The sequence below is a fragment of the Oryzias latipes genome, chromosome 18 (genome assembly GCF_002234675.1).
Source record: "Oryzias latipes chromosome 18, ASM223467v1".
Taxonomy (NCBI): domain Eukaryota; kingdom Metazoa; phylum Chordata; class Actinopteri; order Beloniformes; family Adrianichthyidae; genus Oryzias; species Oryzias latipes.
Window position 1 is genome coordinate 28,674,013 of NC_019876.2, and position 15,632 is coordinate 28,689,644.

General features: G+C 44.0%; 1 protein-coding gene across 2 annotated transcripts in view; it reads right to left on the reverse strand.

The window, feature by feature from the left end:
- Positions 1-1,710: 1,710 nt before the first annotated feature.
- Positions 1,711-15,632, reverse strand: part of LOC101168819 (kin of IRRE-like protein 1) — a 39,943-nt gene continuing 26,021 nt past the window's right edge. Inside the window, exons 3-15 of one of the 2 annotated variants that reach the window (XM_004080056.4) lie at positions 14,741-14,890; positions 14,511-14,668; positions 14,290-14,440; positions 13,769-13,874; positions 13,501-13,649; positions 13,233-13,360; positions 11,592-11,718; positions 11,309-11,409; positions 8,643-8,859; positions 7,132-7,239; positions 6,913-7,040; positions 6,571-6,648; positions 1,711-3,872 (exon numbers count right to left, since the gene is read on the reverse strand). In XM_004080056.4, the coding sequence (XP_004080104.1) occupies positions 3,210-3,872; positions 6,571-6,648; positions 6,913-7,040; positions 7,132-7,239; positions 8,643-8,859; positions 11,309-11,409; positions 11,592-11,718; positions 13,233-13,360; positions 13,501-13,649; positions 13,769-13,874; positions 14,290-14,440; positions 14,511-14,668; positions 14,741-14,890 (2,264 nt within the window). In that variant the 3' untranslated portion in view covers positions 1,711-3,209. Of the gene's footprint in view, positions 3,873-6,570; positions 6,685-6,912; positions 7,041-7,131; positions 7,240-8,642; positions 8,860-11,308; positions 11,410-11,591; positions 11,719-13,232; positions 13,361-13,500; positions 13,650-13,768; positions 13,875-14,289; positions 14,441-14,510; positions 14,669-14,740; positions 14,891-15,632 lie in introns of both variants that reach the window. The other variant, XM_011487770.3, reaches the window with a different exon arrangement.

Consider the following 15,632-nt stretch of genomic DNA (forward strand, 5'->3'; position numbering starts at 1 on the left):
TGGCTTCTAATTAAATGTGGGCTTTTTGTTTGACCGATTTTGTAACCTATGTTTATTTTAACTTAATCTATTTTAATTATTGTTTTATCCTGTTTTTGACCAGTATTGTTTTCCTGAGACATATGGTACACATATAAACCTTGTTTATTTGTATGATCATCAAATTATTTCATTGTGGTTACACAACGTTTTGATTCGATTTGACTTACAACAATATTTTTTGTCAGCTAATCTCAAATGGTCATCAAAAAGTCATTTTTGTTATCATTTAAAAATGTTGATGTAACTTATCATTTTTAAATGAAACAGGAAGTTTTTATAATAAATGTAAACATTTTTACATTAAAATCATTGAACAAAAAGTCATTTTTATGTCTTGAAAGCACAAGAATAAATGCATAGATTTAGGTAAAAGTTAAGACTGATTTAAAGAAACAAGTTTTTAAATCCAATGTTAAAATAAATATCCTAACAAAATTGTGATCTTGTCTGAATCTGTGAGAACTTTTCTTTAATCCTAGTGTAGAATTTCCAACTCTACCTGACAGAAGCACTTCCCTCTCCATTCTCATTCCATCTTTATCCCTAAACCTTAATGCATTTCTTGAAACATTCACCCACTTCATGTCTCTACTAGGCACGGACACGTATAAGATATCTAAGTCATGTCTATTTCAAGGTTTACAGCCACATATATTTATTATGTATTTGATACATATCGATTCATAGAGGTCTATAGACTTTCCCACAGCTAATCGTGTCATTGTCCCATCATGCTTTGTGCTTTGTAAAGTCATTTGGGTAGTTTCTTCCGACTGGGCTCAGGATGACTGTCAGATAATTAATATACATCAATTGTAGATGTCTACTGAACACATCAGACAATTCTATTTTGTTACTCTACTAGAAGTCTACCAATAGTGTTCTGCGTATGCATCTAATCTTTTGGTTTTGGTCAGGAATAAACTAACCCAAATGGCTCCTTCAGATAGCAACAGAAGCAGGGTGCAGTACACCGGTGACTTGTTTAGGGTCTAACTCGCCTTTGCCTGACAGTACCTAGTTTGGAACCAGCAACCCTGTGGCCCCAAAAGAGATTCAGTGTGTTCTGACAATGAATAGATTTAAATGGATGTAAATTTGCAGCGTTTATTTTATAACTGGTAAATGTTTTAAAAAGTTCTTTACTAGAAATCTAAAAATATCCCAAGTTTAGATGTCTACGGATAGATGTGTAGGAGACCTCTATATGCACCTTACATCTATTGTACTTTCTTAACAGCATGCTGCTGACAACGTTTGCACCCTCCAAATGACTGTTTACATAAACTCCCATATATAAATCACTAAGTGACTTTGTTACACCTCACTTTTAACTTTATACTGTAAAACTCTATAGTCATTGTTCTGTTTTATGTTGTAAATATCCTTGTGCTGCTGACCTCTTGGCCAAGTCACCCTTGAAAATAGATCCTGATCTCAATAGGTTCACCTAGTTAAACACATGCAAAGAAATCCAGAACACTATTGTTGGACCTCTAATAGATCGAAAAAATAGAGTTGTCAGAGATGTCCAGTAGACACCTACAGTACATGTATATTCGGTATCTAATAGACATCCAATGTCTAGTGGGCTTTAATTAACAGAATAAAAGTAGTTTTAATCTGAACCAGGACCTTAGAGTTGACATAACATCCATCACAACAAAGTGCATTTTATAAAAAACAGTGCTTTTATTAATGTAATACTGTGGAAAAATAATTACATACCATTTTTAAAAAATATTGAAGATAATGAAATAAAAAAATGAGAGTTTGATAACGTTTGTTGTACATCTTATGAACAGTTTGTCTCTGCTACGAACAGTACGATAAGATAAACATTTTCTAAATTCAAAGACACAATAATACAGGGTACAGTCCTACCAGAGGTATAAAAGTACTGGAACAGGATCGTGAGAGAAATACACTGAAACGCACAAACGTACTGCACACGTGCATCCCAGAGTCACGCAGCGTGACGCCTTCCCCTCCATTCATTCACACTTCTATACAAACACACTGTACAAATCCATGTGGACACCCACACCCCCCCACCCAGCATCTCACTCTCCCTCTCACACACTCACACACTGTCCATCGTGTGGAAAAGTCTTCACCAAACCTCTGCGTACGCAATCTCCTCTGGCCGTTTCGAAAGACAGACGATGAGAAATGATTCTAACTGGAAATGTATGACATGTCCCCTCCCCCCAATAAGGCCTCTCCCATCTGTTTTCTCTGTCTGTAAGAACCAGGCTTTCAGTTTTGGACAAAAAGGCCTCCAAAGTGGACTCGAGCCCCTTCCCCAGCCTGGTGTGTAAAACAACACCCGCCAATAGGAAGGAGCTTGGTCTGAACAAGTGAGGTCTACGGTGAAGAACAACATGGCGACTTGGCACAAGCACTTCCCGGATTGAGGCTCCGCTGTTGGCACACTCCCCTTCTCCCGCTCAAACGTTTGGTCCGTACGTACGTTACACGTGTAATGTTACAAAATAGAATACAAAGCTCTAGTCTGTTGTGCAAATAAACAGAAGACATAACAGGGATATAGATGTCCAAACATTAACGAATGCTGTGGATGTGAGGAAGCCTCTCCGCTCCACTCAGTCCAAAGGAGGCAACTGTACACATGGTTACTCATGATGTGCTTAATGATTCACTCAGTAAGACAACCAGCTAAAAGAAAACTAGAAAAAATGTTGGCCAGAAGGATTTGACCGGCTGAGGTTTATCTTCTAATCAGCGTGTTCCATGTTCAGGTTCAGACTCTCTTGTCGGTGAACAAAAGGCTAAGGCCTCCACAGCTCTGGGATGTCTCATCTTCAGGCCTACCCCCCTCTTTCCCAGTCTTGATTGTGACTTGCGTTGTCTGCTCTTTCAGAGCGTAGACGTTCAAACACATGGGGAGTAAGGGAATTCCACCCAGGCTGGAATTTCCCTTCCCCGTCTCTCCAAAACTCCCCTGTTCCTCTGCTTTGCTTCTGAGTTTCTCAAGCGCTCCCTGTCTCATGGATTTTCCGTCTCTGTGCATGAATGTGTGTGGGATGGATTTTCTGTGTGTTCTGCTGCGTTTGTGTCCGGCGTGGACTTGTGATTTCGTGTGTTTTTAAGCTATTTATAAGACCCCCCCCTGCTCAGCGGAGACGGCGAGCTGCGTCTCTGTCTCACACGTGAGTCTGCATTCTTTGCGTATGTCGACTGTGGGAGTATTCAGAGTGCTGCGAGGTGTAGGAGAAGCGAGTGGAGCTGCCGTATTTTCCAAGTCCGGTGTCCGATCCGCTGGGAGCTGGGCCCCCTGGGCTGACCCCAACTCCAGGGCTGCTGACCCCAGATCCCACTCCATACATCTCATAGGAGGGGCCGGCCTCCAGAGGAGCCAGGCTGGACGGTGCAAAGCCCATGCGGTAGGTCTGGTAGTGCGACGGGTATCCATAGTCATAAGCCAGTTGGGAGGTGGAGTCCAGGAGGCTGCAGTCCGCTGGGAAGTCGCTGGCTGTGGAAGCAGGATTGGCAGCTGGGGGCTGTTGTGTTTGCCCGCCGCGGGTGAAAGTGTTGAACTGGGCGTAGCTGATGTGCGACAGTCTGGACGATGGCCTGGGGTCATAGCAAGCCTGTGGGCGCCCCGGGGACGTGAGCGGACCAGGGGCCCCGGGGGTTCCTCCACTGGCAGTGGCTCCAGAGCCACCAGTGCTGCTGCTGATTGACGCCGCGCCCCCTGGTGTCCCTCCAGGGGAGCGATAGTCAGAGTAGTGCATGGTGGGGCGGGAGGCAGGGTGGATTTCGTCATGGGTGGAGGCCCGCACGTTGTAGTATCCATTGGTCGGGTCCTAATGAGAAAAACACAATCAAATGTAAAAATGAAGATGAAATCTGCATTGAATGACTGTTTATCCCAGACCAGTTAGGAAGATGTTACTTCCTTGATTATTGTACTTTGAATTCCAGATTGGAGGCAGTTTAAAAGCAAAAGTGGCCATTTTCTCAAATGTCCTCTAAGTGGCTTTTTACACAAGACACTCTTTCCTTTGTAAATGGCCCACTCCAATGAAAATGGTGTTTTTAAACATTTTCTTGTATACAGAGCATGTCTTCTTTAAAGTTCCACTGTCATGTGATTTATTGATATTAGGGATTATTAACGACCTAAAACTGTGTTGGTAAGGCAAAAACACCAACCGCCTTCTGATCATTCTGATGATGCCATTTTTAGGCTAAATCTAAAAATGATTATATAAATCTTAAGTGTTTCTTGCATTCGTCATTTGTCAACATTTGTCGAGGGTTTCATTCTTTCCATGAATGCAGTTTTAAGCTGTTCTAAATTTTGGGGAATTACGCAGTTCATGATTATTTTACGTAGTTTATACGCAATTATTACGTAAATGTGATACAATTCTGCCTAATTTTTGGCGAGATCCATCCACTAATGTGTGTCTTTCCACGTTTGTCTAACAGACTTTTCATGCATGAACCACTGATGTGTAACTTTTAGATCACGTATACGGTGCACAGATCACATTCAAGTGACGTAATTAATGCATGAATCACTAATGAATTACAGAGAAACATCACAATAATCACACTCATGTTGTAGGTTGGTTTACATGTTCTTTGCGTGTTTATTCCTACGTCTGTGGTTTTAACCGGATTGAATCCTGATACGTCTGTGAAAATTTCACATAAAGACCACAACTTTTCTCACTTTTTCCACATAGGTTCACGTTTGACTCACGTTTGACCAGTTTTTATCTGTCAAATATGTACTACATGTACGTTGTGGTTGTGTTACACAGCCTTGATGCTTTGTATTGACAAAAAAACGGCCCTGTTACTTTGTAGTTTGTTTTTCTTTATTTTTGATTTGCTCTGTGCAGTGGTGGCTTTAGGCATGGGTGTACGGGCCAGTGCCTGGGGTGCAAATTTAAATTTAAAGGGGACGGGGGCTTAGTGCTTGGAAACAAACCAACAAAAAAAAATCTGCGCCACCATCGGTTTTCTATTATCTGTTATATCAGAGGTTGGAACGGCCAAAACCTGCGAATTGGCGCCCCCCCCCCCCCCCCCCCCACAGCTGCATGTGCTCCTGTCTTTGAGAAGCCGCCAAAAATGTTTGTGAAGAAAAAGGGGAGGGGTGCAGGGCACCAGGATCATGCCGTGCCTTTAGCTCATGCTAATAATGTCATTCTTTATGAACTATTGTAGACATTTTGATGACGTGTCTTTATTTTCCATCAATGTTTTCTTTGTCTACCTGTGGTTTAGTTGGTGTCAGTATTTGACATAAAGACAGCAGGTAATGCAGGAAAGCAGCTGCACTTTATGACATCATAAATAAACTACAGATTATTTGTCTAGAAGAGTGTTGAGGTTTTTTTTAGAGGATTTTTACTGTTGGTGTTGCACAAAATTAGGAAAATGCCAAATATTTTTATAGAGAGCATAATATCATAAGTAATTTAAGGTTTAACTTGATTTATTCTGGATTAATATTCCTGTCTATCTTTATTCATATTTATGTTAAAAAAACATGAGTTTTAAAGGTTTAAAAGTTGAGCTTTAGTGTGTTCAATAAATGTTTATCTCGTTGCGCGGGGGGATTTAGACCCCGCCGCGCAACTGAGTTTGACCCCCCTAAAATACACGTTTATAAAATTCATGCATTTTTGGTGTAAAATGGCCAAATAAAAATAGGGAACACAAACGGATGTCATCAAATTGTGTGTTTGCTAAGAACCGCCACTGGCTCTGTGTGGGTAAATAATAATGACTTGATAACACGAAACAAAAAAAGAGTACAAAAAAAAAAAAATGCCATTTTGAGCCTAATTTCCTTTATGCATGTCCTTTATACATGTTAAAACACCCAAACCACAGTTTTCATCAGAGTGGGACTTTCCTGCTCCACCTTAAGCAGACCCCTTTATTCCAGCAGATATGTTCATTTCGCAACATTTTGGGGTAAAACATGTTTTTTTTTCAATGACACTTGAGCTGAAGCAGCGAGAAGCCTTTCCTCTTTGCTCAGAGCTTTCACGTGTCGTCCTGCGACCGTCCAGCGGGGTGAATCCCCGCCAGCTCAAACACAGGCTGGAAAAGCAGTGGGCTCCCAGCTGAACACTCATAACCCCCCTCTGCCTCTCCTGACAAGACTTTAACTTTCCCAGACTCTTCTTCTATCCAGTTGTGTTCTACTTTCTGTGCTCCTTCAGGCAGAGGAGGGCGGAGGAAGAAAACGAGCCTGGCAGAGGGAGCCGCCGGGGGATCTAACCACCTCCTGGGGTGGATTCATGTCTGTGTTTCCTCAAAGCAATCCAAGGCAGCGATCCAGCCAGAAGGGTGGGTTTGTTTGCCCCTCACAGATTATTCATGGAGGGAGACTTTCTGGAAGCTGAACTGGTGTGAAACACATGCATCACTTCGACCCGACCCAGCGGTGTCAGAGTTAAGCTGGGGTTGGTGCCGGCACGGGGGGCCGAGGACGCTTTCACCAAAAGCAAACCAAGAGCAGAAAAAACCCGCTCTCACCTTCAGGTCGTACTCCTGGCGGGTGTCCAGGGTGTCGCTCCGGAGGTCAGACTTGAGCTCTATGTCGTCTTTAAACGGCTGATTGGAAGGAGAGAAGGACACAGAGGGGAGAAACTAAACCATCAAACAAAAAAAGGAGAAAGAACAACGAAAAAAAAAGGAGGGAAGGAGGCGACAGAGTATGAGAGGAGAAAAGAAAATTGATTAAAAAAAAGGTGATTCGAGAGGAAGTCAGTGTTTGCTTTAAGTCAAAAGGTGCAGCGCTGCAAAGAGAGGGTTTTTCTACAACTACAGGCTGAGAAAACAAGAGTCAAGCGCTAACACAAGCGTCCCGCCGCTCACCGAGTACACCGCTTTGACCATGCGTGAGGCTGTGGACACGCTGCCCGAGTCCTCCTCCAGGCTGTGCGTCTCCTTGTTTATTGTCTCCACCTTGATGTCGGGTTTACCCAGCGTGACCCCGCGCCGGCCTGGAGGAGGAAAAAAAACAACCAAATCTTTTCTGTACAGCAACGCGAAGAGCGTCCGAAACAGTGCTGCAGCACGCGGAGCAGGACTCACTGCCTTTGCGCTGGCGGTAGAAGATGAGAACCAGAACCAGGAGAAAAATGAAGAGCAGGATGGTGGAGCCCACTGTTCCAACGGCTATAATCCCCACTGGAACCTCCTCTGTGGAAGAGACACACGGTTAAAACAGACCATCTGTAAAGTCAAACCTTTTCATTTTTTCATTTTAAAGCAGTTTATGGCAGATCTATTAGGAAACAACTATTGCCTCAGTCACATGCACCTGTGTGGAGGATGGCCTGTAGACGGTCAAAGACTCGCATCTTAAGCGTCGGTGTGTTTTGCAGCTCCCTTCAGGCTCATGCAGCCGCCTAAGGGACCTTCATGGAAATGGAACGTACCATTGTCCTGCTAGTATTTGTAAAGTTAATGGAAGTTACAGGCACTAATGACGTACGGGGGATCCTGTTGTACGGTGTTGATATGCCACACTAATGCTGCACGAACTGGGTGTGCAGGTGATGCGTCTGTGCCCAGAAGACGCCTGTCATACGTCCAGAAAAACTATTCTCTGACTGACTAATTTCCTTAACAGTCAGGCCACAGCAAGGAGCACACAACCAACCTGGACGGAGTCTGCATTTATCACGAGAACTTCAGGGAAGTAAAAAAAGAAAAGTCTGTGCAACACGCCTCCACCTCACCTGTTTCACCCTTACGTGTTGCGCAAGTGTTCGCCATGACCTGTCGCCTGTAGCATGCCCGTAGAAAATATGTGTATGAACAATCTTTAAAAGTTTCCTGCGGGTCATCTGTGTACAGGTTTGCCCATTTTCCCCCCGCAGACAGCAGTTGGGACTAAGGCGTAAAGTCCTGCTCCCTGATCCGGGCCTGCCACAAACCTGCCAGCCGTCCAGCAGTGGACTGCTTTTATTAAGGAAGTACGGAACCACAAAAACTTTCAGGGAGGCCACTGAGGATTTGTTACTGAAGAAAACAACTTTAAAGTTCTTTCCAAACACAGAGACTGCAGCAGGAGAAATGTGAACCTCTCCTGACTGCAACTGAACAATCCCAGCCCAAATGACATCAGTTTGTTATTTGTACTTTGGGATTAGGTCCTCTAAAATATCTGTGGTATTAAACAGATGGCTACTCTACAAATATGTTAAATGCATAAACTACAGGAGGAACTCACTTTGAAATGTTGAAGTAAATCTGCCTCAAAGGTAGAACAAAAACCCAAACAGCAGAATATAACAATCATTAGCAAAAACAACAACAATTACCTACAGTATTTTGGCATTTGGTCATGGTTTGATTAAAAGCTTGGGGTGACTTTGGTGTTATCCAGCTGTTTATCAGTCATTGCAGAACTGCTTTATGGTATTATGTTTATGGATCATGCGTGGCATTTTTAAAGAAGATATGTGATTCTCTATTCCACTGATAGAGCAGCGTGTCGTCTGCATAACTTTAGATCAGAATAACCAGAGTGCCTCACATAGTCTTAAGGTTTGGTGCCAAAATAGTAACGTAAATCCTGGAGGAGAACGTTTCCACACCTTTCTCCTCCAGCGTGATGATCATGGTGCCCGGGCCGAAGGAATTCCAGGCCGTGCAGTTGTACGTGGACAGGAAGTCAGACTCCATCACGTTGTTGATGGTGAGGGTGGAGAGGACGCCGCCGCCCTCGGCGGACAGTTTGCTCTGCTCCACCGTGTACCTCTCCTGCAGCGTCCCCCTCTCCTTCTCCCACACGTTCTCCTTCCAGGCCCACACCTGCAGCACAACAGGCTCTGTGACGTCACCATCCCACACTCATTTATTCACATTCAGTAGTGGCAGGTCTACAACCGAGGTTCAGTACTGAAAGTAAGCTCATACTAATGACTAAACACAGGGGCGGAGCTAGAACATTTTATTTTAGGGACGGGAGGGGGGCAGAAGACTTTGGAAGGGTGGCAAAACACCACAGTGGGAGGCAAATAAAAGGATCAAAAAAATGTATTTCTGACAGTTATTTTTGTTAAGCTTTGTTAAGCTTTTATTGATGATTTCTTAATTTAATTTAATTTCTCAATAATTATGCTAATACTGACTCAAAAATTGGGGGGGGGGGGGGGGGTAAGTGCAGGGCAGAGCTTTGCCCCCTGTAGCTCCGCCCCTGACAAAACATGACATCCAATGCCTACATGGGGACAAATCGGGATCATCTCAACGTGAATGAAATAAGAACAAATATTTGAAAATTCAAAGACGGATTAAACTGAAATGTACATTTCCCCCCATTTTTTAATATTTCGTTTAAGTTTACAATGTGTACTTTTGAGTTTACAGCCGTTTTCAAATTTTAAATATTTTTTTCAAATCTACCATGTCTATTTTTTACAAGTACAATCTGGTTTTTGTCCATTGTCTTTGGGCTGATGTTGATTTGAACCCATAAATGATTCCATGTACTTTGACGCATTCTCTCTCCAATGGCAAAAGCGGAAAAAATTTTACGTCTACCAGGGGAAATTCAAAAATAAATAAATGAAATAAACTTTAAAATATTTCCGCACGCTGTCTTTTGTGTGTTTTGGACGTGAGGGTTTTTTTAAGACACGATATCGTTTGTCCGGTACACGGTTGAACACATTTAAGTAGTGATGGGTCCGGCAACACCGACGCGTCGCCTCACGTGTGGAGCTCCTAAAGTTCAACCCCGTATCGGTGCGCGTATCGCTCCAGGAAAAGTCACATGACCCATACAACCACTGTGTCAGTGTGTCACAGAGGAGCCAAACAAGGAAGCGCGTCTACCAGCAGTGTCGCCAGATTCTGCGGTCTTCCACCCAGTTGGGTCATTTTGATTTTGCGGGGAAAATTTGATTTAGGCGGTTGTATCAGTTTGACTGGTTTTAGTCCGTTTTATTATGAATCTAAGCTATCTTAGGGGGGGTTGATGTGGGGTTGATGTGCCCAGCTTCCAGCTGTTGAACGATTCTCGCGCCGCCGTTTTCCCCGCCCACCTGTGTTTGACGTTTTATTTTACTGAATGGTGTTGAATGTGGTGTTTTGATGAGGTTTGTGGAATTATTTAATAGTTTTAATAGGGATTTTGGCTTTTTGTTTCTCCACTTCCTCTCAGTTTCTGCTTGATGTGGTAGAATACAATTCCATTTCAAACAGACTCTTATTTGAATTGAATCCTTTTATGTTTTGGAGGTTAAATGTGGCATTTGTTATGCAGAACTGTCAAACTTAAAAGCACCTCCTCGATGCTGGGGCGTTATAGAGACAGACATAGGAATGAGGAACTACAATGGCAAATATTGTAGTTCAGAGTTTCTTTATGCGTTTCTTAACCTGCAATGACGTTTTTGGTCCAGCAGGAGTCAGTATTGAGTGACACAGTATCAGCAGAGTCTCCATACAGTTTGGTCAATGTGCCGAAACGCTTCACGAGGCCTCATCTAGCCATGACTACGTTTAAGATTGTGTGTGTATTTTGGCTGGCAGAGGGAAGATGTGGCAGAAAGTCATGTCAGTCCCACTCAAACACAGCGGTCCACACTCATGCACACTGCATGACTTCCTAAAAGCAGCAACAGTTTTGCAGTCAGGTGGCACGAGGCGGACTGAGCTGGCGCAAACGTTGCTCCTTCCCCACCTTTAGAGCCGCTAAATGCAGCTCGATTATGCAGCATTGAAGCGCTGGACTGGCGTACGTGAATTATGCAAAAGTCCACATGTTCCCATAATCTGCTCACTTAGACTGCAGAGAAGCAGAACCTTGTGGCGTTTACGGGGACATCCTCTCTGGTCCTTTTATATTTCATGAAAGTCTTTTTGTCCCGACCCCCTGCCTCGCCGCTTGCATTAAGGGGGCGCACGCTGCGAGTCAGGATGGATCAGTCATGGAGGCATGGTGAGCAGAGAAGCAAGCACTACAAATGTGTGACGCAGAGCTAAAAGCGGACCGGCTCCGTGTTCGCGTCGCTGTGTCTTTGTGACAGGGTGGAGGAGAGTTCGAGGGTGAGTCACCACTCAGAGGAAGAGGGGAACGGTGCCGTAACACATTTACCAGAAATGGAGCCATTTAGGAAGAAGTAGTGGTCCCGACAGCGTAATGTCAATGGCTGTAGGACTAAAAGCTACAACATGGGCTCTTTGGGACCAAAGCCTTTCTCTGTCCGGCACCGTTTTTGTGTGAATAATGATGTATACTTATATTTGGACTTACTATCTTATCAGGAGGGGGGGTGCTGGCGATGTAGCACTTCACCTCTCCTCTCTCCCCTCTCACGGCATACTGGACAGGGTCACTGGAGATGATGGGGGGGCCTGTGGGACCAGAAATTCCATGAAAAAACAAAAAGACATGACAAGTATCTACTTTTTTTCCCCCCAGCCTCCTTCTGAAGTGAGGAGCAGCAAAAACACGACACATGTGCACTATTTTACATTTCCACCCTTTTAACTTTGACATCATCGTCATTTTTGCACAAACAAAAGCTTTTTCTGACCGTTGACGGTGAGCGTGACCTCCGTCTCTCCCACTCCGATCCGTGGGACGATGGCCTTGCACACGTACTGGCCTGCATCCGCCTGGCTCACTGACTGCAGATACAGCTGGTTGCTGTTACTCAGAACCTGTGGAGGAGTGAAAAAAATCAACAAAAAAAAGGCGAACAAAATAAAGTCCATGCAGAAGAGATGTGAGGAGGAGTGTACGCATCTTCTCTACTTTACACGCTTAAAAGACTCCATGTGATCTACTACAATGACCTTACCTGCCTAACAGTGAACGCTTGAGAAGTAGTTTGGAGTTGCCAAGCAACCACATCGCTCAGCAAATGAGATGTGGGAACATTTTTGGCTTATTATGAGATCACCAAGAGACGGGAAGCCCCTGATCATACAGATGTTGGTGTGAGCCAAGTTAATGGTACTTTTTTTAAATTATAGATTATTTTCATTGTGCTGCAGCTGTCTTACGAATGATTCCAAAAATATTAATTAAAGCCACGCGCGGCGTTGTATGGTGGCCCTCAGTGTCTGAGCGGCTGGGTCGGGCCCCTCACTCGCCCCTTCTGCTCTGGTGGTTAGACCTGGTCAGACCAGCCTAAAAAACACACCGTTTTCAAAATGGCGTCTTTTCTGTTGATTTTATCTCCATAGCAACCATTTTATTTTTCGGTCGCCTGGGGGCGATGAACAGATTGATGTAATTTAAGAAGAATCTGCAAAAGTACATTTTTGGATTTCCTTGGCAACAGAGGTTTTTTGCTAACCGCGCCTACATTCCCAATTTGTTCATGTTGTGTGTTGAATAGTTTTGTTCGGCTTGAGCCAACGAATCATGTCTTACATTTTCACAATACTCAAATAAAAAATGCGCAAGAAACAGGGAAACTGCACTTTCGTGAGCTCGCCAAACTAACCTAGTTCAAAATCTACTAATTTTAAAACCAACATATGTCCCCAAGTAGCTTACTAAAGATGCTTGTGGAATTAGGGAGTGATAGATCGAAATCCCAATGAGTTTGAATTTGTACTAAAGGTAATTGTTGGTCACTCGCCCAAGTCAAAGGTCAACAAAACTTCAGCGGTAGTTGTACATGTTTTTAGGAATCTTTAAAGCCTGCTCAACCAAATTGTGGAGCACATTTTAAAAAAACACCTTTAAAGTTCCAATATGATAAATCTTACGTAAAATTAAGAATAACATGTTATTTCTTTATTCAAATTGTGGTGAATCAGGAGCAGATAAAATATGCAGTTTGAAAAAGATCCTGAAAAAATGCTGGGCGGGGCCACAAGCTCCTGGCTCCGCCCCTTTCTGATTATCCACCTACAGACCAACAGATCCATGAACGTCCTTGTTTTTCTCGTCGAACTGGACGGCTGGATAGATCTGATATTACTCGCCAAATTTTTTAAAGCAGTGGCGTTAAGTTGGGGTTGTGAGGGGCTGTAAGCTAGCAGGAGAGCATGTTAACAGAGTTCTCAGCAACGGGGAGGGGAATAGGGGGTGGGGCTGCTTCACACCCGACATTTTAGTGTGAATTTCTAATGAATTCCTGCCTCCCCCTAGACAATAAGCAATAGCAGAAAACCTTCTCTATCATTTCTCGGTTGGATTCACTAAATGATCTGCTACTTACCATGTTGGAGCCCTTTTTGAACCAGGTCAGAGTGAGTGGGGGGTTTCCAGCCCATTTGCAGTTGAGCGTGACGTCCGAGTTGACATCAACTGTTTTTGGCTGTGGTTCCACTAACAGGATCGGCCCAACTGCAGACAGAGGAGGGAGAAAAAATGCAGTCTTTTTAAGGAGGTCAGAATGGAATCAGCCGCTCTGAGAGACTCAAACGTGGCTTTGGTCATCCTGTCACTGATATGTGGTAAGGGTACATGAACGCCACGTGACTCACACTGAACGTCTACTAGGATGCTGACGTTGGTCTTCCCCACAGCATTGAAAACCAGACAGGACACTGGCTCAGTGAAAAAGGAGTGGTCCGCTTTGGTGGTGAACACACTCTCCCTGGCGCCCTGGAGCACCACGCCGCCTTTCGCCCACCTAGTGTTGACATGAGAACATTGAAGGCTGCAAGGATAACTCGAATGGACACCTATCCCATTCCCATTTAGACTTTAATTTGAAGCTAGAGAGACTCAAAGAAATGAGAGGACACTGACCTGTAACCCATTATGGGGGGGTTGGCATGAGCCTGGCAGGTAAAAGTGACTCTGTCTCCTTCCAGGACAGAGCGCGGCTCAATGGACAAGGTCACTACTGGTGGATCTGAGAAGGTTGACATAACAAAGGCCTCATGACACAGTTTTTCAGGGAATCATCTGATGTCAGCAGGAATGCAGAGTTTACGACTGCATGAAGGATACGAGCATGATAAGATACGAGAAGAGAAGAGCAGAAAAGGTAAGGTACGATACGGTACGGTACGGTACAAGATAAGATATGATAGTCCTTTATTCGTCCTGCAATGGGGACATTTCAATGTTGCAGCACTACAGATCGAAATAAAATAGCAGGATAAGTATGTACAGATAAATAAAAAGAGTAAACGTGTCGCATATTTACAAAAACTTACAGTAAGAGAAAATATATATTATAATAAGTAACCTGTTTCCTAAACTTTCCAAAGCTATTACTTTTTGGTGCATATACAGTACATTCTGGTATAGAGAAGCAGCCTTACGATGCACGTTCAGGGTGACGGTTGTGCTTTTGCCGGAGGGCACGGCCAGGTTGGAGGTCACACAGCTGTAGTTCCTCCCAGTGTCGGTGTCTACCGGGTGGATGGGGAGGTGGCTCTGTGTGGTCACCCTCTTCCTGTCTGCCAGCACCTCCTGCTGAATGACGAAGACCAGTTAACACACACGCAGGGAGGTTCACTGTCAGAAAGGGAGTCAAACTCGCCGTGATGCTGACGGCGCCCTCCACCGGGAGCCCGTCTTTAAGCCACTCGATAGTCGAAGGCGGTTTGGCCCCCCGAGACACGCAGCTCAGATTGTAGGACTCTCCTGCATTCAGCAAGACCTCCGGTCCCCCGTCAATCACAGGATCATCTGGAGGGACTGGAACCGAAGAGGAGGGTCATCATCTCACGTGCACTCCTCACAGATATGTGCACAAAAGCTTAGACCTACTGAGGACGGTGAGTTTGGCTCTCCTGGACCTCAGGGCGGCATCGGGGGCCTGACATTCGTACACAGCGTCATCAGACAGATCGGCTGACAGGATCTCCAGGTTGTACTGACCCGACTCCTGGACCCGCAGCACACGGTACCTGGGCCAGGCTGGAACACAAAAACATTTGGAAAACAAGCAAAATAAGAGCCTGCAAGTTTATTCAAGACCGAGTTTTTTCCAGTTACCAGGGATAATGCTACAAAGCCTTCAACCCATTGTTTTCCTGTTTTTCTTTTATTCTAGTATCTTCCACCTTTTTTTGGCACTTAACGTCCTTCCACAATTTTCCACCTATTTTAACCATTCAACTATTAAAATGTTCAGCTCTTTCAGCTAATTGCTGCAATGACTTTTGATTTTTCAAATCCTTGAACTTTTCAAGATATTCCAGGATTTTTGCCTCCATTGAAATAAATGGGGAATCCTTGAAAACCTTTGTTTCTTTCAACCATTATAACTTCAACATACTTTTAGCTAGAGACACCATTCAAACGTTAAACTGCTCACAAGACTTTAGACTACAACATACGTTTTGATATCATTATGGGATGGCGACGGTTTAGCAGCCATTTTGTGATCTTCAAATTTTTAACTATTCAGTCATTTCTTCAGCAAGTTCAGCTTTCATTCAGCAGTACAGCATTCAACCCTGCATTTTCTTCTGGAAATGCAGCTCCCTATAGTTATAGTATCTTCCTCCATTTCTTGCCGCTTAACTCCTCCTACAATGTTTCATCTATTTCAACCATTCAACTATTCAAATTTTCAGCTCTTTCATCTTTTTCCAGCTGTGACTTTTGGTCCTCCAAATCCTTGAACTTTTCAAGATATTCCAGGATTTTTGCCTCC